The sequence below is a fragment of the Callithrix jacchus genome, chromosome 7 (genome assembly GCF_049354715.1).
Source record: "Callithrix jacchus isolate 240 chromosome 7, calJac240_pri, whole genome shotgun sequence".
Lineage (NCBI taxonomy): Eukaryota > Metazoa > Chordata > Mammalia > Primates > Cebidae > Callithrix > Callithrix jacchus.
This window is the reverse complement of record NC_133508.1, coordinates 98,371,260-98,396,099: the sequence shown is the minus strand read 5'-3', so window position 1 is coordinate 98,396,099 and position 24,840 is coordinate 98,371,260. Positions and strand designations below refer to the sequence as shown.

The 24,840-nt window shown below is 38.9% G+C and overlaps 1 protein-coding gene across 6 annotated transcripts in view; it reads right to left on the bottom strand.

Moving 5' to 3' along the window:
* NFIA (nuclear factor I A) overlaps window positions 1-24,840 on the bottom strand; it is a 394,588-nt gene that overhangs the window by 135,861 nt on the left and 233,887 nt on the right. For all 6 annotated transcript variants that reach the window (XM_002750888.5, XM_078332012.1, XM_009001349.5 and 3 more), the window contains one exon: window positions 1,670-1,744. In XM_002750888.5, the coding sequence (XP_002750934.1) occupies window positions 1,670-1,744 (75 nt within the window). The remainder of the gene's footprint in view (window positions 1-1,669; window positions 1,745-24,840) is intronic.

Genomic DNA, 24,840 nt, shown 5'->3' with positions numbered 1-24,840 from the left:
CCTAATCAGCTGAGCTATAACCAGGGCAGCATGTCCTCTCCAGCTTAACAAGTCTCTACAGAACTGGTTGGTACTAAGTACACTTCAGTACCATGCCAGCAACCTCCCCATTCCAAGTCATGACTCCTTAGCGTTCCAACTCTTCCACACTGGAATGCCTCAGCATCAACCTGGGAGTCCCCGACTCCTATGATGCTAACACCGCTAGTTACCTTCCCACTGTTTCCCTCTCTAGTCTCATGCTATAGAGCTCTTCAAGTTCCTTTGGGCCAGTCTAAGAGTATGGATTCTGGCCTTAAGGAGACTTAGCTTAATGATTTATCCACTGTTTGAATTTTTTGTTTGTTTGTTTTTTGAGACAGAGTTTCGCCTTCTTGCCCAGGCTGGAGTGCAGTGGTGCGATCTCGATTTACTGCAACCTCTGCCTCTCAGGTTCAAGCAATTCTCCTGCCTCAGCCTTCTGAGTAGCTGGGACTATAGGCATGCAACACTATGCCTAGCTAAATTTTTTTTTGTATTTTTAGTAGAGATAGGGTTTCACTATGTTGGCCAGGCTGGTCTCAAACTCCTCAACTCAAGTGATTCACCTGCCTTGGCCTCCCAAAGTACTGGGATTGCAGGCATGAGCCACCATGCCTGGCCTCACTATTTGACTTTGGATAAATAACTTACATAGATCCTCAATTTAACTCATCTTTAAAAATGGGGGTAATTTCTGGTCTGAAAGCATATTGTAAGGATTAATTTATGTAGGCCTAGGACAGTGCCTACTGAAATAAGAACAGACAGAATCCAGGCTTTTGAGACCAGGACGGCTTGACTTGCATGACCTGACATCGTGTCCTGAGATGGGCCGGCTTATTCAGTCAATCTTATAAGCCTGTAACACAGTGAATGGGGGGTATGAACTTGAAATGAAAATATTTATTTTTACTCCAGCTCATTCCACAAAGGGCTGATGCTGCTTAAAACCAATTTTAACAATGTAAATTTTACCTACAAGTGGTATTTTGAATTAGGTGGAGTGGTAAAACAAAATAACATTTTAATATTTGGTATTTATTTTTCCTTCTTCTTACTGGGACCTGAAACATCATAATCACTGCAGGTATGCTTTTAAATAAGAATGAAGAGAGATTCTTAAGGGAAGGCAACTGTGTGTGTATGTGTGTGTGTGTGTGTGTGTGTGTGTGTGTGCACATGTGCATGCATGCTAGCTTATGTCATAAAAAAACTACAGTCAATTGACTGGGCCTTTGATCAATGGAGCAAGATGGTGACAGGTACTCTTCATTCACTGTTAGTGATTAATGACAAGCTGGTAATGATCAGCCCAGCCTGTGTCACTCATACTAACAGCATTAGCATTTTTTAAAGGTCAAAAACAAATTCTTTTAAAATGCAGAATTTCTCAGAAATCAGGGAAGCCTTAGAATATATGAGACCGTCAGGATTTTGGTCTTTCTCTTATGCCTCACATCAAAGTAATATTTAATTTTTCCTGATTTAAATTCTTGGTTGTCAAACAAACTGTGTGGCAAAATTCCTCCAATGGGTGAATGAAAAGAAGATTCTGAAAGCTTATTTTTTTTGTCTCTAGGAGTCCTAGGCAGAAAGCAAGCACAAACCAAGGCAGATTTGTACCAAATCAAAGCAAAAGTATACTTACTCTGTGACACTCTTACTAGCTCAGTCACACTAAAAACACCTGATGTGACAAAACTGTCCTGGAAGCCCAAATGTCCTGAGGAAACAAAAACAAAAGAAAACAAAGTGTCATAAATATAAGACATCTGACCACAGAGCTTTAAATCTTAGTTTCATTATGATTAAAACATGTGGTGTCTAATCTCATTTTCTGCTCTCCTTAGGGTTGATGTGGGAGGGCACAGTCATTCAGCTATGCAGACATATTTTTGGTTTGAATCTGAAGGTTGTGCAAAGCTATGACACAACAACTGGCTGATTTTTGAAATGGTTAAAAAAATTCAACAGGAAATCTGAAACAAAAGGCAATTTAAAATAAATAGTTACCTTGGGTGACCTCTAAGACCTTAACAATTGGGATAAAAACAGCCTATCTAAGAATCACTAGGAGAGCTGCATTCCATACTAGTTTTTTAAACATTATTCCCTAAAGAAACATCTGATTGGGATTAGTTATCTATTCATTTAGCTGAAACAAGATTTAAAGATGTTCTTTTCTAGAGGTACCACAGGGTGAATTTTTAAAAAGTCAGAATAGAAAAAGCAAGCCTAAACCCACAAAACAGGAAAACAAATTCTTCTGAGCACAAATTAAAATTTGGATTATTTACCCAAACAAAAATTTTTTGTGTCAGTTGATTTGTTTTGAGAAAAGATAAATCAGTGGTTGAAAAATTATTTAATCTTTGAACTCTGCTTCCGCTTCATTTTTGCTGGATGCAATCAATTCCCTTTAAGACAGCTGTTATTAGCTGGGTGTGGTGGCTCATGCCTATAATCCCAGCACTTTGGGAGGCCAAGGTGGGTGGATCACGAGGTCAGGAGTTTGAGACCAGCCTGGCCAATGTGGTGAAACCCTGTCTCTACTAAAAATACAAAAATTAGCCAGGTGTAGTTGTGGGTGCCTATAATCCCAGCTACTCGGGAGGCTGAGGCAGAAGAGTTGCTGGAACCCAGGAGGCAGAGGTTATAGTGAGCCGAGATTGTGCCACTGCACTCTAGCCTAGGTGACAAAGCAAGACTCAGTCTCAAAAAAAAAAAAAAAAAAAAAAAAAAAATGATACCTGGTATTATGGTGATCACCAATTACTCATTTAATTTTATGATGTATTCGGAAAGATAAAACTTATACATGACCAGGAACACATAATCTATATGTCATTTCCCTCTCTGACTCTAAAATTTTCTGATTCTATGAATCTCACAGAGGTAGATTCTAGTTGAGAGATCTGTCCAACGTCAGCTTAGTCTTTCCCTGCTTTACAATCTGGGTCAAAGAAATTGTTGGCTGAAGGGGTTTTTGAAATAATTGTTCTTTGTCATAAGAAACATACTTTGAAGAAATGCAATAAAAGAAAATAAACCAATCTGAATATATATAACAATCTTAAGCAAAATGTCTGTATTGATAAAAGCTAGATTTCATACACTACTAAGGGAAAGCAAGTTTACCTGTATCCACCAATAAATTTACTAAACGTCATACACATAAACACACACACAAAGTTGCATGTTTTGGAGGAGGAAAATGGACTGCAAAAAACTTGTCTTTTTTGGGTTACACTGGATTTTTGCATAAGAAATTTCTACTGAGATTTTTAAAAATTTCAGTTAACTTTTATATCAAACACATAATCTACGGTATTTGAGATAAAACAGTTCTAAGTTTTAGGATACACAATAAATGTAAACTGCTTTTTGAAATAAAATGGCAACATTTTGCCTTAAAAGTGCTCAAGAAATTTCACTTCTCAAAACCACCCATACCCAGTTGGCTTTTATTTGGTAAGCACGTAAGATGCTGTCTTTTAGATTAAGAGAATTGAGAGGTTAAAATATTAATAAATAAGTAAAATTCTCTAATGAGATCTTGGCAAAACAGACCACAACATCTCTTTCTTATTGGGAGACTATCAACATTACATTTATCCCACAGATCACAAGTACATTAAGGAAATCCAACCACAAGGTACATTAAGGTTGACTTAAAACACACAGAACAATAACGAGGAAGTTCATAGAGGAATAGGAAAATCTGGGTTGGCCTCAAGCTCTTGCTCATCGCTAACTTCACTACTTGACTTGCAGGCTGATACTTGTTTCAGTTCCAATCTTTGAAATTCCTTATTTTAAGGATGAACTAACATGAATCTCTGCATAGGGTGAATGGAAACACATGCACTTTAATCCTGCCACCAAAAAAACAAGTGATATATTTTAAAGGCTAAGGTTGAGTTTGGTGCAAGGACTTGGGAACTGGGGAGAACCTTGCATTCATTCATTCAAATTATCACCCTCTCCCAGTTGCCCCTTTTCTTGTGTCCACCTCGTAAATGCTGGTGTTCTCTAAGGTCTGTGCTCATCTCTCCCTGTATGTGTGGAGGAGGTGTCTGTATCTCCTTCCTAAGTTATTTTATCTACCTCCATGTCATCAACTAGCAGTCCAGACTGTGATATTTGTGAAAACTAAGTGTTTTTGTTTACCACTCTATATTAAATGCCTGAGACAAAGCAGGTTAGTTTAGTAAGTGAATATTTGTTGAATGAGTAGATGACTGAATCTACAGGCCGACGACTCTCAACTCTTTATCTTTTACTGAGATCAATCCCCTGGGTTCCAAAACCATAAATCTAAGTATCTAAGTTGGGCATTCTACCCAGGTAGCCCACAGGTATTCTTAGACCCAACATGCCCAAAGCTGAATCCATTTTCTACTGTACCCAAGACCCATTCTTACTCTTTTGAATTCTGTATTTCAATGAACCATCTGCTATTCATCTAGTTTTTTGGCATCATCTCTGACTCCTACCTCTGATAGACACCCACATCCAACCAGTCCCCAGTGCTTCTGTGATTCCTGACCCTATGTATGTCTCCATTCCCTCCTGCAACTGTGGCTCGGGGCCTTCCCGCTTCATCAGCATGGTGGGAAGGCCTCCTAACTGTGTTCTCTATCATGTCTGTTGACTTCCTCTCCAATCCCCTCTCTACTCTTTGGCCAGGGCTGTCTCACTGACAGGCAAATCTGATGAGTTATTCATTTATTCAATAAATATTTACTGACATTTACTGAGTACCTACTATGTGCCACACATCATGCTACGGCTCAAGATACAGTCCCCACCTTCAGGGAGTTTACAGAGACAGCTAAAAACATGTTAAAAATTACTTTAAAAATTATAAATGGAGGCTGGACATGGTGGCTTACACCTGTAATCCTAGTATTTTGGGAGGCTGAGGTGGGCAGATCATTTGAGGTCAGGAGTTCGATACCAGCCTGGCCAACATGGTGAAACCTCACCTCTACTAAAAATACAAAAAGTAGCTGGGCGCTGTGGTGCGTGCCTGTAATCCCAGCTACTTGGGAGGCTAAGGCAGAAGAATCACTTGAACCCAGGAGGCAGAGGTTGCAGTGAGCCGAGATTGTGCCATGGCACTCCAGCTAGAGCGAGACTCCATCTCAAAAAAAGTAAAAAATTATGAATGGTATAAATGATATGAAGGAGACAAATAGCAAGTGCTTTAGAAAGGGTGTTCAGGGCAGGTCTTGTTTAAGAGCCGATAACTGAAAGATATAAATAAGCCAACCAGGAAGAGGAGAAAGGGCTTTTCAGGCAGAGGATTAACATGAGCATAGCCCTGAGGTAGGAAAGAGAGAGATGGTGGAGAAACTGAGACAAAGCCATGTGTTCTGAGTCCCCTGCCCTATTGGAAAGCTTGCAAGAAACATGCATCCAACAAAAGACAAGTGTTCAGAATTTACAAGGTACTCAAATAAAACAGCAAGAAAAAAAAACAAATAATCCCATCAAAAACTAGGCAAATGACATGAACAGACATTTTTCAAAAGAAATACAAATGGCCAACACATATGAAAAAATGCCCAATATCACTCATCATCAGGGAAGTGCAACTCAGAACTATGAGATACCACCTTACTCCTGTAAAAAAAAAAAAATACTGGCATGGATGTGGTGAAAGGGGAACGCTTATATACTGCTGATCAGAATAAGTACAATCTCTACGTGAAACAGTATGGGGATTTCTTAAAGAATTCAAAGTAGATCTACCATTTGATCCAGCAATCCCACTACTCAGTGTCTACTCCAAGGAAAAGAATTCAATATATCAAAAAGACAACTGCATGTGTCTGTTTATTGTAGCACATGTCACATTTGCAAAGATGCAGAACCAACCTAAATGCCCAGGAGTGGATAAAGAAAATACGGTCTATATCTATCACGGAATACTGCTCAGCCATAAAAAAGAACAAAATAATATATTCTGCAGCAACTTGGATGGAGCCAGAGGCCCTTATTCTAAGTGAAGTAACTTCGGAATGGAAGACCAAATACCATCATGTTCTCACTTGTAGGTGGAAGTTAAGCTATGGGTGTGCAAAGGCATACAGAGTGATACAATGGACTTTGGAGACAGAAGCGGGGGTGGCTGGGTAGGGAGGGAGGGCTTAAAAAAAGCTACATACTGGGTCCAATGTACACTGCTTGGGTGAGGGACACACTAAAATCTCAGACTTCCCCACTGTACAATTCATCCATGTACCAAAAAACCACTTTTCCCCCAAAAGCCACTGAAATGAGAAAATATATATAATACATATAAATGTATATTTTGATATACACTGTGAATCTTTGACAGAACTTATTTCTGTCTCTTTCTCTCATTTTCAGCAATATAGTTTAAACTAAAACTGAGCCGATCTGCACTGGGAAACTATTAAAATAAAAAATATATATATTATAAATATGTAGATATATTCATATATGTTTGTGTGTGTATATATATACATATTCTTTTAAAGAGAAAGAAAGCTTGCAAGAGCCCCACAGAATGTTCAGAGTACAGTACAAACTCCTTCCCATGGCATGGGACCTAGATATAGCCTCTGTTTATTCTCTGTCACTTCTGGCCCTACCCTTGGCCTTAGGGAATTACATGCTTCTCTCTGCACTGCTTCACTGCCAGCCCCTGATACAGCTCCTTCTTCCTGAAACATCTGTTTTTCCTACTCCTGGCATGGCCACCTCCTAAGTGTCCTTTAGAACTCAAATTTGTTGTCACCTCTCACAAAAGTCTTCCCTGGCTGCCCCCTCCACTGGGGAAGACTTTTTTTTCTCCCTTCTCAATACTGACCAATTATACTCTACATAACTCTCACCTGGGACCTGCCATACTAGATTTTAACTTTGTCTTTTTCCCCACATTAGACTGTAAGCCCTCTGAGGAGGGGGAAGTAACTGCTGTGCCTCTGGCCCTCTAGCTCCTGCCACACTGCCTGGCAGGGGTTCAGTGTTCCTGAGATGCCTCGGAATGAACGAAACTCGAGCTGGGCTCACCTATGTCATTTTTCCTCTTGATAAAATCTTTGGCAGTACTTCTTATTTCTGTCTCTTTCTTCCATTTCCAGCAATATAATTTAAACTAAATCTGAGCCAATCCGCACTGGGAAACCATGAAAATGAACTATCCACATACTCCCTCCAAACTAAACAGGACCAGGACAGGACAGGCAGTGAAGCTTCTGGTCAGACTGATTCAAGCATTTCTGATGAGAAATGCCTGGAATTGTACTATTGTTCCCTTCATGGTTCATACTTTTAAAGTTCAAGTAAAAGGGCAGCCCTATTATCCATCATGGCCATAAAGCTCACTTAATCCAAAAAGGATCTAGTCCCAAGCTTAAATGACGATCTCGTGTGATCCTGAGAAAGTCACTGCAAAAATAACAATTTCATCCTCCTTCCCCTACCAGCAACTTGCCTCCACCTCCCAAGGCTTACCTTAGTGGAATGTGTGCAATTTAGAAGGTAAAATATACGTGAATGCACTATAATCAGAAAAATAAAGAGTATTAATTCTTCTGTAGGTTTTGATGTAAATATCTCTTTACACAGTATTATCAGACAGCCTTGGATAGGTTATGTTTATAATATGTGCCCAAGGAAAGGTCTGTGTCAACACTCCATGTAACTTTAAATGGCTATGAAACTGCTCTTGTTCCTTTACCAATTACTTGGAAACCCAGTGATGAACTCTGTAAGAAGACAGCAATGAGAAATGAAACCAAAGAAATGATGGCAAAAGTGATATTGCTTAGTATTACTAAGCAAACCTGAGTGAATTAATATTTCATTCTCATGAACACAAACCAAATCTTAAAAATGACTTTCAGGGAAATTACATGAATCTGACCGTTCTACTTTATTGCAAAGTAAGAAAAAAAGTGGAAAAGAAAATAAAAAGGTGAGTTTAAGCAATTCCAAATTCAGATGTTATTAGCATTGAAAGATCCTCTGTTGGAAAGCAGATTAAACATTCCCAAAAGGTCCCAAGATTTACATTTTGAATAGAGCCTCTCAGAAAAAAAGTGCAAAACATGTACTTTAGTTAAGTATGTCTTAGATGAAAAGGCAGATTGCATAATGTGCTATCTCTACAATTCTGAGCTACTGTTCAGGAGCAATTGTATAGGAGATTGAAATGAGGAGCAGATCCTTTTTCATTTTATATAATATGGCTAAAAAAGTTCATTCACTGAAGTGTTTTTCATTGAATTCCCAATTAGAGCACAGACTTCAATACCTTGGAGTCAGTCATACTCACAGTGGGGAGAGATTAAACTACATGGGAGAGGTAGAAATATAAAAGCTAAATTCTTTCATGGGTAGTTAGGAGAAGCAGCTCTCTTTACCTCGATGATATCAGCAGTTATTATGGAAAATGCCATTACATGGGAACCAAATCTCATTTCATGGAGGAACTGAACATCTATCTACCTTTTAGCAGGCAGGAGAGGAAAAAAGTTAGATTTGCAGAGAGACAGGTAACCTTGAAGAGCTGTTCAGAGGTCAAGGCAAGAGACACCTGGGAGTAAACCATCCAGAAGGCTGACAACTAAAAAAAGTTTTCAGGTCTGAGAAACAGAGTTAATTTTGCATCTCAGGAGGAAAGTTTATACCCAAGGTGGTATTTCTGTTTTTTTTTTTTTCTGTGGGGATATCAAGAAGCTCTCAACCCTAAATTATCAAATCTCATCTGGTTAAGGGATGTAGGCAAACTGCAATACCCAGGCTCTTTCATCAAAAAGAACTCATGTCTATTCTAGTCTTCCCTTGGCAAATAGGTCTCCATCCCTAATACAGGCCAATGATTAGCAGGCTTCTCCATGCTGGTGTGCCACGGCCACTTAAAGGAAAAAGCTCCCTCCTTCTCATGCTGTTTATATTCTAGAAGGATTTTGGACTGCCTATGCTGTGCAGGTCTGTGCTAGTCCCTGGGGACATGCTCTCAGGGAATCCACATTCTCATACCTCTAAAGAAAAGTTGGAACCAACCCAAATGCCCATTGATGATAGACTAGACTGGGAAAATATGGCACATATACACCATGGAATATTATGCAGCAATCAAAAATGATGAGTTCGTGTCCTTTGTAGGGACATGGATGAATCTGGAGAACAACATTCTCAGCAAACTGACACAAGAACAGAAAATGAAATACCGCATATCCTCACTCATAGGCGGGTGATGAACAGTGAGAACACATGGACACAGGGAAGGGAGCACTACACACTGGGGTCTATTGGGGGGAATAGGGGAGAGACAGTGTTGGGGGGGAGCTGGGGAGGGATAGCCTGGGGAGAAATGCCAAATGTGGGTGAAGGGGAGGAAGGCAGCAAATCTCACTGCCACGTGTGTACCTATGCAACTATCTTGCATGTTCTGCACATGTACCCCAAAACCTAAAATGCAATTAAAAAAAAAAAGAAAGAAAGAAAAAGAAAAAAAAAAAGTTTACTGCATCAACCATACTCCCTCCTTGGAATTTTAATTTCTCCTTCTGTGAATTCCCCACTGGCTTATGAGCCACCTGTGGAAATGTCACTCATTCATCTTCCCTTTCACCCCAGCACAGAACATTTTAGGTGTGCTCAGGAGACAGTGTTCAATTAAGGGGAACGTCTGCTCTGCTCCTCTTACAGCAATTGCCTCTTTCTACCTGATTGGACATTTATTCATTAATATGTCTTATCTCTGCACTCCTACTACAAACCAGGGGAGGCAAGGGTTGGGTCTCATGATCTCACATTGTCCATAGGGCCCAGCACAAGCCTTTATTCTGGGTGCGTAAGCAATATTTATTTAGTGATTCAGATGAGTGACTTCTGCTACCCTTATTTGGTAGTCCTCTAACATATGATATAAATTCTTGTTAGCTCATCTACAGTGATATTACTTCTGTACTTTTAATTTACAATATCTTGGAAAACACTTTTTCCTTTTTAGGAGTCAGGTGCAGGTATGTTTCTGCTGATCCATCAAGGCCAAATTCTAAATTTCTGGTCTGATTTCTGACTAGATAGTGACTATTTAAGTTGTCCTGTCATTCATTGGTGACATTTGAGATACTGCTTATTTTTAGAATAATTGCTTATATTTAAAAAAATGCAAAGATTCAGATATCTAAAAAAAGAACACAGGAGCAATAAAAGTATATATCTATTCTGTTTGTGGGATTAACCTTTATGATAGTGGAGAAAAATTCATTTGCTAGTGTGCTTATGGTAAACACTAAAAGGTTGACATATGGTGTTGGACTGACAGTAAGGCTGAAAAACTTCTATATCTAGAAAGTTGTGCCTGAGAATTTGCAAAATGCAGAAATGTTTGTCAGCTAATAACATGGATGAGGTGTTTTAAGATTCTCAGATGAATACATGGATTGTTTTAAATGCATTTGTAGCATGGTTATGATTATCATTTTGGTTTATCACGACACATTAAGAAATTATCACCATTATGGAAATAATGTACTCTTAGACCAAAAGAAGGATGAGGCAAAAAGAGATTTGAGAAGACTGTGTCATGGGATTTACACACTGTTGGCCTGCTTTTGTGGCTCCAAATTTCCCTGTTTGGCCACCATTTACTGTTACTCAGTACAGACACCTAATCTGTGTTTTTGTTTGTCTTTGCTCACTCAATGATTTCTGCCATTGCCATACAGAGTCAATATTTAGTTTACTGCTTCCATTCAGTAAATGTTTATTTAATGTCTATTCATGGCAACCACAGTTCGAGGACCTAGGAATGTAACAGGTAATAATACAAGGTCCTTACTCTTGCATCCTCAGTTAAGGAAGAGATTTATACCAAGATTTCCAGTAATGTATTTATATAAAATTGGGTATTTTTGGCGAGCATGTTGACTCACGCCTGTAATCCCAGAACTTTGGGATCCACTGAGGTGGGGGGATCACGAGGTCAGGAGTTCGAGACCAGCCTGGCCAACATAGTGAAACCCCATCTCTACTAAAGATACAAAAAATAAGCTGAGTGTGGTGGTATGTGCCTAAAATCCCAGCTACTCAGGAGACTGAGGCAGGAGAATTGCGTGAACTCGGGGGGCCAAGGTTGCAGTGAGCTGAGATCGCACTGTTGCACTCCAGCCGGAGTAAGAGCCGAGACTCCATCTCAAAAAAAAAAATGGATATTTTTATAATACCTCTCTAGGAGAACATTAAAAGCTAGTAAAGACTACGGCAGTATCTTCCTGTGATGAGTCTGCTGTTTGTCGCACATATCTGTGGTTAATAGCCAGAAAGCACACTTTCCAGACGGCCTTACGGTTAGGAGTGGCTGCAACCACAAAGTGGATGCAAGTGATACAATCAACTTCCACCCTAAACACCTGAAAGGAAACTCTTGCCCAGAAAACTGTATCTACCCCTTTTTTATGAGCGTGAACACTTTCTACCATGTAAACACATACCCATGGAATAACAGAGCAGTAAGAGAGAAGGAACCTGGGTCCCTGAATGACACTGTGGAGTAGAACCACCCTGCCAACTTAGGCTGCTCATCTGGGAATATTACCAGAAAGAAAAATAGATTTCAATATATATTAACGACTGTCTGTTTTTGTGTTTCATTGGTTTCTTTGTTATAGTAGCTTAGCACTTACCCTAACTGACATAACTACTAACTTTTCCCTTTTGAATCAAAAGTGTCACAAAAGCAGCCCTCAGGTCAATTCCAGTATACAAACATGTTTTGCTAATACAATATGCATTATTATTCTGCATGGGAATGCTTTTAAACTGGACATGAAAAGTTAAGTGACTTGCTTAATGTAACACAGATAGTGGCAAAATTAGGATTAGAACACAGGCATATTTGCCACTCTTTATATAATACATTTTATCCCATTTTAATACATGATTTTTAACGTCAGACACTTGATTACCCAGTCTAATCAAATGGCCTTGTCACATCTTTTCATCAATTCCTGCAGCTAATAAACAAAGGGTAGCATTTAATTAAATTAAATGTGATTGCCCAATGACTTCACAGAAAGTTTATCAGTTTTAAGTTCCAAGCAATTGAGCAATTAATTAAAGGACTATGTCTATTAGATGCAAAATATCTAAAAATCAAAGTGAAAAAAGATTTTCACCTATTTGTATCTTTGCAAATATCAGATCCATGGCATCATGAAATGAACTGGATATGGAAGGGGCCTTAAAGGTCATCTAGTAGTGAAGTAATAATCATCATGTTGCAACAAAAAATTGTGGCCAATAAAAGATGAGGAGTTAAAAAATTACATTTCCCTGAATATGTCTACCTTCCTATAACCTGTAATTTACCTAGATTTTGTCTTCTGGTATAGGCAGAACAAATGTTGGCTCTCTTTAATTCTGCTACCCTTCAAATATGTGAAGACTTCCCCTCACATATTAGAAAACCTAATTTTCTCTCCTCCAGAATATATGTCCTTTCTTTCTTTCTTTTTTTTTTTTGGTCATGTCAACAAATTAACAAATTAATTTCCCCAATTCTCCTAAACATTTAGAATTATGCATTTATTAGTCTTAAAAGCTGAAACAGGTGTTTTGCAAGTGGACCCAACTGAAAATTAGACTAGTGCAAGAACAGAAAAACTCTTAAAAACAATCTTTAGGGATGATTTTTAAATTTTAGACAGTTACTTTGGCACCATTTTAAAAAAGACAAATAATTTTGCATCATGCTATTAAAGCTAAGGTTTACTGTAATTAGCATAGTATCAGTATTCTATAAGCTTAATATTTTAAAATTAACTCTATGGTTTTAATGTACTATAACATTTTTTATATTAACCTGGTTTTGAATTAAAGAGATTTTTTAAAAAGCAAACTTACTGTTTTTATGTTCTGAATCAAAGTTTCCTCTAAACTTGGACAGTAACAACTATTTGTAATAGCTTTAGCTTCTGCTTATGAACTTGTACATTTCCAGTGAAAAAACAGGGAAATGTATTCCCTGAATACATCAGATACTGATTTTCTTAAGTGAAACTGACATGAAACTGGATCACCTGAGGGCTACCCTGGTTCATGGATGTTAAACAGCAAAAAACCATAATGGCCCAACTCCCTTTTCTTCCTTTTTAGGTTATACATGGTTGTGAGACAGGCCACTTACAGAGAACCGTGCTACCTGAGGACACATGCAATGATAATGAAAGTAGATGACCAGGGGCCATGTGCTAATTTTAAGATATTCAACACTGATTTTGGTTCACCAAGCATGGAAAGAAATCATGGATGGACTGACACAATAATATTTTTTAAAAATCCTTACAATGACTTTTCCAAGACTCCAAATAGTAAATGTACTATTATATATAATTTTCCAAATATAAAACTAGCTAAGGTTTAGAACTACAAAATTCGAAGAGCTTTCATCTTTTTAAAAGTCATTTTTTGCATAATTCTTGCTCATTTACCCAGCAATTAATTATCAATGCCAACATTCACCATGTTTATTAAATTCTAGAACCTACATTATTCACTTCTGCAGATACGATGGCATTCCACAATCATGTGGGTCACAATACTTTGAAGTTTGCTGGCCTAGCACAAAGTATTTTAGAAGTACCAGAAAATTCTTTGTGAAATGTAACAGAATGAATTAGACTGTTCAGTCCATGTCGTGTTAGCACAATGGAGGAGCACTTTTAAGACTTTAAAGTCATGTAATGCAATTCTAGGCTGGATTTTTCTTGTTTAGAGAAAAAGAAGTAGAATGGGAGTGATTGGAAGAGAAAGGGGCCAATATTTGACAACAGAAATCAGCATAACCTTTTAACTGCAGCAGCCATGGGTGACTGCCCTTTGACCTTGGAAGATTATGTGGGATTTCAATGACAACAGCTGGAAGTGAGCATGTGTGAATAGCGAACACAGATCTAAGGCCTGGTACAAAAGACTGCACAATCTCTGCCCAGATCAGAGTGCTGATTAGAAATTGTTTCCTGGTCCTGGCTTAATAGAGTGTGATCGTGAATGTTAGTGTGTGTGTGTGTGTGTGTGTTTTAATTCTTCCAGCAAGAAATCATTGGTGGATTTCTTCCATATCCATTCATTCTACCCCTTCAGCCTTTCAAATTTTCTGGATTTTCATATAAAACAGGCCCCTCTTTCTTTGAATAAAACATTTGCTACTTTTTGTAGATAAAATATCTTTAAGTTCTAGAGTTCTCTCTCTGAGTTTTAAAACAATGTCTACCAGGGCATTTCACATAGGGTATCGTTATTTTTTGTTTAAGGATCTGTCACTCAGACAGACAGACAGATAGACACACACAGCTTGAATGAAGACTCAGTAAAAGTGGGGATTTTATTTCTCTCATCTTTCTAATTCTACCATTTGTATAGTGTATGACACGTGGTGGGTCCTTAGTGTATCTATGATAAGTGAGCACAGAAATGAACCATCTATTCTTAATCATTTTTCTTTTTATTCTTGAGATGTAATGGAAGACTCCTGCTACTACACAAACATTTGTATAATTTCATCTTTTTTCCAACCACCTTCATAAATATTTTAGCTTTTTTTTTTTTGAGATGGAGTTTCACTCTTGTTACCCAGGCTGGAGCGCAATGGCGCAATCTCGGCTCACCGTAACCTCTGCCTCCTGGGTTCAGGCAATTCTCCTGCCTCAGCCTCCTGAGTAGCTGGGATTACAGGCATGCGCCACAGTGCCCAGCTAATTTTTTGTATTTTTAGTAGAGACGGGGTTTCACCATGCTGACCAGTATGGTCTCTATTTCTTGACCTCGTGATCCACCTGCCTCGGCCTCCCAAAGTGCTGGGATTACAGGCATGAGCCACCGTGCCCGGCCCGCATTTTTTAAATCAAGTTTTTAGGTGTAGTTTGCCAAACATAAACATATGAGAAAGAAGAGCAATTACTTCCTTTCCAAGACAAGGTAACATAATCCAGTAGATGTAGGCTACCTGGTTAATGTGATAATTTCCACGCATAAGACCCTCAATGAATTACATTCACTGGGCTGAAGTACACGTACCCTGACACAGATGCACTCTCAGATTCCTACACAGGACCCCATAATTGCTGACAGTGCTCTGAAACCACCAGAATGATGCTATATGATTACTGAAAGGGCACTGGGTTGTGACTCATTTATGTTGTTTTGGTTTTACCATACACTCTATCTTACCTTCCATTACTCTGGATTTTGCTAACTCTTTTAGCTCTGGATTTTGCTAACTACTCTAGTTTCCATATCAAATTAGCTTCGGTAGAAGGTGGCCTTTCCTCAATGCAAATAATACCTTGAGTCGGGCAAAAACCAACCTGGCTGAGCAATAAAGGACAAGGAGAAGAAACTGGAGAAACTGTCTTCCAAATCAGACATGGGTCATCTGCCTCCATCTTCTATAGCAACTCTAGATGTTATTCCAAACAAGCCACAGGACAGATTGTTTTTTCAGAACAGACCAAATCCATTTGCTGTTTCAAAATTCTATAAACAAAGTATTAAGGAATTCAATTCCCAGAGCAACTATATGGGTGTTGGCTTCAGCTTCATGGGATCGTCTGCCAAGCTAACATATTTGTAGAACTATTGGTTTAGAGTGTCCTTTGCAGCTCAGAGCAGGAGGGACCATTGCTTGTGATCTCAGTTCACTTTAAGGACTGGGTCTTGCTGGTGACAGGTATACATGATAAATGTTCCAGAAGGCTGACCTAATTTCCGTTGAAGTGAGTGTTTTGCTAAGAACATTCCCTCAAAGTGTCAGCTTGCAACCACGGATTCCAATATGCCCAGGTCCATTCTCCTCAGCGACTTATTACCATTGCTTGTAAAACTTCCCTTAAGGTGAAGTTAATTTCAACCTATTTATCCAACTTCTCCAGACTTAGTTTTAAACTTAAATAAGTTATATATCTCATGTAAAATATGTAATTATCAAACATACTAAGTTTTATAGTTTATAGTTGTTTGTGATCAGAAAAACCAAATACTCTGGGCTAAATATGAATTGGGGTAAATTTGTAATGTGCTTGTCTTTTCTCTTGCAAAGGGATCTATACGGCAAAATGTTCATTTATTCTGTCATTCAAAAATCGTATGTCCAAGCTATTATTTATTTACAATAAAGTAGGAGGGGCAGTATTACAGAAATTATAATTCCAAAATCCTAACCCTCAATCTCCCCATCTGTAATATGACACTAATGATTGTACCTACTTCATAGGTTTGTCATTAGAAATAATGAAACAGTACATTTAAAATGCTTAGCACAGAACCTGGAACACGGAATGTGGTCAAAAAATGATAACTGTTATAAATAATAAACATATTCTTGTTATCTTAGATCTTCAATCCAATTTTGAATAGAAACACATGAAGAAATAACCATATTCTTTTCATATGGAATGTTAAATAATGCAGGTATTCATATGAAAGTTGGGTATATAAGTTAAAATGTAGATAATGTAATTTTACTTAAGTAAATTTCTGAGTAAAAAAATTATTTTCTAAAGCTAGTAACAAATTATTAAAAATAAATTCTCTGGAATTATTTAGGTTTTTCTACAAGAAGTGAGAAATAACAGTACTTAGTCTCTAAGCTATTTTAAATAAACTGGGTGTAAATTTTAGCAATCTGATTCCTAAATATAATTATATTTATTAGTATATATATTTATGTATGTTTATAAAAATACTTATTTATAATTCCTCAAATAATTTTAAATATAAATCACCACCTCTTCTTTAAATACATATTGAATATCCACATGGGCCAAGCATTATTCTAGATATAAGGATACGAATTTTGGTCTTTTATTTTTGACATGATGACTAAATCAAGTTTTATCTACTTTTCATCTACTTTTTCATAAATGATGTACAGAAGTATATAGAGAAAGAATTTAAAATGGCTTCTCTTTTTCCAGTTTCACTTTATTTTTTAAAAGACTTTGGTTTGCTGAAAATTCCTTATAACTAAATATGCCACACTGCCTGCTCTAGGAAACTGACATTCAGAAATTTAATTTTATTTTTCAGTATTTTTTGAATAAGTTATTTAAATTTTTTATATGTGAAAGTACTTCAGATGGTATACAAAGGCATATGAAATAAGCAATTAATATTAACACTAAATGCAGAAATAACTTTTTAAAATAAACTACTTTCTAGTGCACATCTCCTTACGTCCACATAAACGGAGAGTCATCAGAAAGCATCATTGATTCCTTATAGCTTTAAATCAATGCTAAAAGAATTTGGCCTTTTAGGCAGGAGAATGATCGACACATTTCACTTGACTGACTTTGATCACTGAAGCACTTTATGATGCAGGCCATTTCCTTGACTTTAAGGAACAGAACCTTTGACTCAGAGGATGTGTCGAGGACATCTCAGACTCAGCTCCAAGTAACAGTGCTCTCATTCTTCTTGGAACCGCTATAGTGTTTCTCATCAGGGTCATCAGCATTTGGAGGGGAAGCACTTCCAGGGTTCAGAACCACCCTGTCCCCTCAGGATGCTCAGCATCCCTGGCTGGCACCACTGAATGCCAAAGTAACATCTCCTCCTTGTGACCACCAAAGATGTACTCATACATTTTTGAGTACCCTCAAGCAGAGCCATCTGGTCCCTGGGGGAAAATACCCTCTAGTGTATAAATACTGCTTAAGACCTCATCAGGTATTTATTAGTACTACGTGATCTTGCCACTGTTGAACTGTCTGACTTATATTCCCTACAATTATAATTCAAACTCTTATAAGGTCAGGGACTGGTTATTACAATTCTTTTGAAATGCCCCTTCTTCCTCAGCCATACCCTCTACTCCTCACCCTTACCCAAGTACCTAATTCAGATTTTATAGTGACAACTTGATTTAAAAGATTGTTAAATCCCAACTACTATCTTTGGTTGAGGGGGGCTGGGAGGAGGCACTCAGATATGTGGTCTATAAATATAAACTTGACAATCTGGACTTTCTGGAATTATCTTGGTTTTGAAGATTGGCTTATCAGTGCGTTCGTGGATGAGAGCACGTTGGCCAAGCCTCCCTGATCTCCTTTGTTGTTGCTGAGGTGTGTTCACTGCACTAATAAGCTCCCAGGAATACTCAGGCGGCATCTCATTTGTTCATGATAGCATCATTGTACCTAAAAGCCCACAGACTCTATGGAAATATGAAATAACATGTACACACTGAAAATAAATATGCATTCTGTTCTCTGCTCTTAATGCAAGGATGCAGGGAAATAAAAAGACACAGCACCAAAATGACCCAAGTCCTTATTGCTAAAACCAAATGAACACAATGCTGGAAATATACAGGAAACAAAATTAAGCAACAACAGGCCACATAATGTCAACCAACCATGAATTCCAATGAGTGCCTTTGTTCCAACTGCTTGTTCAGAAGTAGGGAGGCTCCTTCAGCTCTCTCTAATTTTTTTTCCTCTAATCATTCTGATACGTTATTGAATAGCTGTCATTTTTATAAAATTAAGAGCCAAGGGCAGCTACCCAGTACCAGGCTGCATGGAAGTCCTTCTGCTTTGTGATTACCAAGGAGAACTCCCTTAGTTCAACTCCTACCTCTAACATTAGAAAATCTATCAAATCTCCCAAGGTTGCAGCGTCGTCACAAACCAGATGAAAAGTCCATGTATGCACATGTATTCACAAACTTATATGTATGTGCGTTCAATTTCATTTACTCCCTCAAAAACGCACAGAGAAAAGCACTTTCTTGTCAGATGTTAACTGTCGGGTACTTGAAATATTTTTCACTACCGTAGGCATTTCTGACCCTCAGTGTCACCATTAGCAGCAATGCTATGAGGGACATGATTTGTAGCTAATTTGAACATGGAGCCCTTCTGGCCACAGCTGGTGAAGCCAATAGCATTCTGCTCTATTATACAGTAAATCGTTAGAAAAAGAGTCAGTAAGCTCAACGGCTGATTTCTGAGGTTTCAATTACCATTAAAAGGGTTAGAGAGAAGCTAAATAGAGTTTTTTTTTTCCAGGTGCTTTATTATAAACCTAAAATGTTTCTCTACAGCCTGATTTATTTATTCAACAAGTATCTATTGATGCCAATCTATAAACCAAATATGAATAGTGAACTCAGAACAAATATCAAGGACTTAGAGATTAGTCAAAACTTCTTTCAAAGAAGAGCTATTGGGAGAAGGCTTGATTCATGCTGGCAAGACCCAATTCAAATGTCATCACCTTCTGATATCATTTCTGTATCCTTTGAGCATCACAGGTCGCTGCAATGTAGGCCTCAATAAATACTGATGACTGCTTGAGAGAAAATGAAAGTGTAAGTCAAATTTATGGTGGGGCAATAAGGAACCCTATGGATAGGAAGTCAAGTATATATGTAGGATGCAGAGTGTAAAGTGAGTACTACTGTCAGCCAGAGATTTGAAGAGAGGATACAGCCAAAATTTAGAAGGTTTCAAGTAATTTTCAGAATATTCTGTAAGTAACAGTCAGCTGGAATCATAATGTAGTACATTATTATTATAGGGAAATATTTTTCCTATAGCTTATTATTTATTTTTTTAAGTCAGACATGGGTTTTACTCAATTACTAGCTTTGTGACCTTAAGCAAGTTAATTAAACTTTTGCTAATTTATCCAAAAATGATTTGCTAAATATCTGTTACTTTTCATGTACTATGGCAGACATCAGGTCCTTGCAGTCCATAAGGGAGTCAGGGAGTCTTACCACATTAAAATACAATGTGGTAAGGGCTATGGTAGGGGAAGCAGGCTCTGAGGGCACAGAGCGGGGGACACTGTAACTAGTACAAGGATTAGGGAAGGCTTCATGGAAGCAATCATGGCCCATACAAGACCAGCAGGATTAGTGATGTGAAGTGCAGGAAAGTGACACAGTTTTCTTGTGGGTGTAATAACAATAGAGTGATGAGAGCTGATATTTACTGAGTGCTCACTGCAGGCAAGATATTCTTCTCATCTTTGCTGTGTTATTTCCTATAATTTTCAAAGTGTTATCAAGTAGGTACTATTAAATATTGTAACTTCATTTTACAGAAAAGGCACAGTCTAAGGTCCTACAGATGGTAACCGGCAGTGTTGGGGTTTCAACTTAAGCAATGTAATTAACCAAGGCATTGTTCCCTAATTGCAAGAGTAAAACCACCTACTCCAGAGGCCGAGGCACTTAGAACAGGTTCAGAAGATGATGACAGACTGTAATCAATGTGTACATACAATTTCCTGATGCACAGATCTAGTACCGTAGATTCTTTTCTTACTAGATGATGGACTCAGTAGATTTTGCCCAAACCAAAACCCTAGCTTTACAGTCCAGGGAAAGTGTCTGATAGAGTTTGGATGTTGCTCCCTCTAAATCTCTTGTTGAACTGTAATCCCCAATATTGGAGGAGGTGATAAATCATAGGGGCAGATTTCTTATGAAATAAATATTTTTCCTATAGCTTATTATTTATTTTTATAAGTCAGATATGGGTTTCACTCAGTTACTAGCTTTGTGACCCTAAGCAAGTTAATTAAACTTTCACTAATTTATCCAAAAGCATTTGTTAAATGCTTATGAAACACTGCCATACTCTTGGTGCCATCCTCAGGATAGTGAGTTTTCTCGAGATCTGGTTGTTTGAAAATGTATGGCACCACCACCCGGCCTCTCTTTTTCTCCTGCTCTTGTCATGTGACCTGCCTCCTCCCACATCACCCTCTGCCATGAGTGAAAGCTCTCTGAGTCCTTCCCAAAAGCCCAGCAGATGCCTGCAGCATGCTCCCTGTACAGCCTGCAGGCCAGTGAGCCAAGGAAACCTTCTTTTCTTTATAAATTACCCAGTCTCAGGTATCTCTTTATAGCAAATCCAGGAATGGTGTAATGGTGTCATTCATCAAACAACCTCGTGGGATGGTTGTTTCTTCCTTATCAGTACTACTGAAGCCATTCTTTCTGAATACAATTTGTCACCACTAACATCACTTTCCCTTTACTTCTTCCCCCTGGGCTCTATGCTTGCCCTGCTACTATCCTTGATTTCATGTATTTTTGCCTACTTCTTAATTTGCTGTATTTCTGTTCATATGTGCAAGGTTAAAGCTATACCAAATTAATAGTAAAAGGTGGAAAAGAACACATGGGGGACAGAATTACTAAAAAGTATTTTTTGTGTTGGTTTTTTTTTTTTTTAACATCTAATGAGATTCTGAATAGAATAACCCTATTGCAAAGAAGTCCTAATTTGAGGCTGGGCATGGTGGCTCACACACATGTAATTCCAGCACTTTGGGAGGCTGAGGCAGGAGGATCACTTGAGCCCAGGAGTTTGAGACCAGCCTGGGCAACATAACAAACCTCATCTCTTAAAAAAAAAATAATACAATTAGCTGGGAATGGTGGCATGTGCCTGTAGTCCCAGCTCCTCAGAAGGATTACCTGAGCCTGAGAAGTTGAGGATGCAGTGAGCCATGATTGTGTCACTGCACTCCAGCCTGGGTGACCACATTGTCTAACCCTGTCCCAAGGAAAAAAAGGACTCATTAGAATTTTTTTCCAAGTTGTAATATTGGGGAGAAGGTCAGCAGTGAATTGCAGAATGTCACCAAGAACCACAATTTGGGAGCTCATGTAGCTTTACCAATCATGTTAGATAATACAGAATTCTAATAAAGGAAAACCTTGGAGCAATGTTGGTATCTGTGTTTTTACCTGAGGGCCCCCTGGGCATGTAGACACTGCACTTACAGAGGTCTCACGTGGACAAAACATGAGGGAGAGTACAAATCTCTTGCCTGGCAATAGTTTATCTCCATGAACTCTACTTCCCACACCTAAAGTGCAGGCCCACTGTGCTACAGCTGTACACTCACAAGTCTACATAGGTAGGCTTATCAGTACAGGCATACAAGTTTGCTTGCTATGCAGAGTGCAGGTGTTATTGCACAGAATAGCTAACATATGGCTCCCCACACCTTGGTGGCAGCCAACCCCTAGTCAGAAGTGGGCAACCTTTATTCCCTACTGGAAGAAAAGATTCATCTGAGAAGCAGGCAGCATAGGACAGCACCTCGGCCTTGCTGCCAAGCAGACATACACAGCTCCTCTCCACTCAATGGCGAGGTCCTTGGGCAAGTTGTGTTGCCATCTGGGGCCTCAATTTCTCATTCTATTGCTGGAGTGAGGATTAAATGAAATAACACAGTCTCCAGCGCAGTTCCCAGTAAAGGCCACGGGAGATGAATGCAATGGGCACCATTTGCTCATACTCCTGATGCTATTTCTAGGAGCCTATGACTGCAAAGGTGATTCTGAAGGGCTCTTGACCACCTGTGGAGGTGCTTCAAGCCTGCAAATGGTGGCTGGATTATTTTATAGTACTGAAATTCTGCCAGCAGCAAGAGCTTACAGAACACTCAAATATCAGCAGTTAAGAGTACACAGCCCAATAATTTGAGATCATTCCATAATGTGTTTACTAAATAGATGAATGAATTACTGGTGCCACAACCTATATAATTTTTTTATTAAATGGAATTGAATGTATTAGTTATTTTATCTTAATTTGATGATTCTCAGTTGGGGTGATTTGCCCTCAGGGGACATTTGGCAATGTCTGGATACATTTTTGGTTGTTACTACTGGGGAATGCTCCTGGCACCTGGTGAGTAGAGGCCATGGGTGCTGCCAAACAGCCTACAACGCACAGGACAGTGACCCATGCATAGGGCAATGCACAAGACACAACATAGAAGTGTCCTGCCCAAAATGGCAGTGGTGCTGAGGCTGAGAAACCCTGACCTTATTTTTACTGAACTCCCTATAGTATGTATTTTTTAAAATTACGTTCAGAAAATGCAATGCAATACTAACTAAATATTTACTCTTCATTAGTTCATTTCCCTAAAACACACCAAGGGCCTACCATGTCCCAGGACTGTGTCAGTCCTGGGGATACAGAGATGAAGCTCCACCAGGAGCTTATACAGGTGGGGAAGCATGGAAACAGCACACAGTGAGCTCACCACCCAGGGGCAGTCACGTGTGTACCAGGGCAACAAAAGTGCAGAGCAAGTGGCATCTAAGCAAGGCCTCACAGAGAGGATATACAGGAAATTCAGAGGAAGGAAGGAAGGGAAAGAGGGAGAATCCGGGAGAGGGGATAGGAGGGAAGGGGAAAGAGGAAGAAAGGAAAACAAAGAGGAAAGAAAGAAGGTAGGTGGCACATTTGGCTTGTGATGGCTGGACCTGGGACTTCTAGGAACACTGATGAGGCTGAAGAGCCTGGCAGACCTTTCTTAACACGGACATGATTGGCATTTGGGGAAAGTTATTCTTTCTTAGGCAGGTCTATCCAGAGCATCACGAGATATGTAACATCCCTCACTGCCCCCTTCTATTCCCCGATACACTAAATGGCAGAAGGTGCTTCCTCCCCAGGCATTTTGACAAGCAAGGCTAAGTACCCCATAAGCACCAGCATCACCTCCTCGTTGGAGCTTGGGTAAAGTGCTGAAGAATTCCCGAAGAGTATTAAGCTTCCAGTAATGTGATCAGACGGAAGAAGAAAATGGCAGTTCTCTCTGGGAAGAGAGTTGAGCCCTTTATCTCCAGTGGTCTTTTCCTACTGCTGTGTCTTACCCTTGCTGCAACAGACTTGTTAAAGTCTGATATCATATATATATATACACCAGAAAATGTGGCCATCGGCCCAGCACACTAAAGAGATTTTCAAAACACAAAGAAACACTGAATTAACATTTCACCTGAGCTACATCTTAACTGAGCAACTCCAACTGGGTCTTACTTTGTAAACTGTCTCTACCACGGTAAAATTTTCTAAATATTATTGTGTATTCAAAGCAAATGGCTTTAAAAACAGACTTTCATTTTATTAAAAAGTAAAAAAAAAAAAAGAAGCAACGGCTTTTATTTCATGCAACCATTCTATAAATAGAAAATTAAAGGGAGAAGGTAACATCCACCTAAATTTCTACACTTTCGGAATCCTTGAACTGATGAGAACCTGGAGCCACGTCTTTATATACATAAGCCTTTGTGTGAATCTTGTTTTTTTTCTATTTCACCTTGGAAAGCAAGGGAAAAAGCATTATAGGAGGAAGGGAGATAAAATATGTCCAGAAACATGAAAATATTTAAGTAAAGAAAAATCAAGCCTGTAATCCCAGCACTTTGAGAGGCCGAGGTGGGTGGATCACAAGGTCAAGAGATCGAGACCAACCTGACCAACATGGTGAAACCCCGTCTCTACTAAAAATACAAAAAAAATTAGCTGGGCATGGTGGCGTGCAGCTGTAGTCCCAGCTTCCCGGGAGGCTGAGGCAGGAGAATTGCTTGAACCCGGGAGGCGGAGGTTGCAGCGAGCTGAGATTGCGCCACTGCACTTCAGCCTAGCGCCTGGCAACAGAGCAACTCTGTCTCAAAAAGAAAAGAAAAGAAAAGAAAAACCATGCATACACTTGTGGGTCAGGGGCTTTTTGGCAAGTGTGAGGGTTGCTCACATCTTGCTTCAAATATAAGATAACGGGTATTGTCATTAGAGGAGTCAAGACTCCAAGATTCATAGGAGTAACATGTAGGAAACATGTCACAGGTAGGGTCTCCTTATATTCAACCCGGAAAACATCCCTCTACAGAGATGTTTGGCACTGGGCTCCACATAACTAACACAATGTACAAAGTATTAGAGCTCAGACGAAAGAAGGAAAGGCTTTGTAAGAAAAATCGCAGGAAAGGAGGAAGCTGGGGAAAAC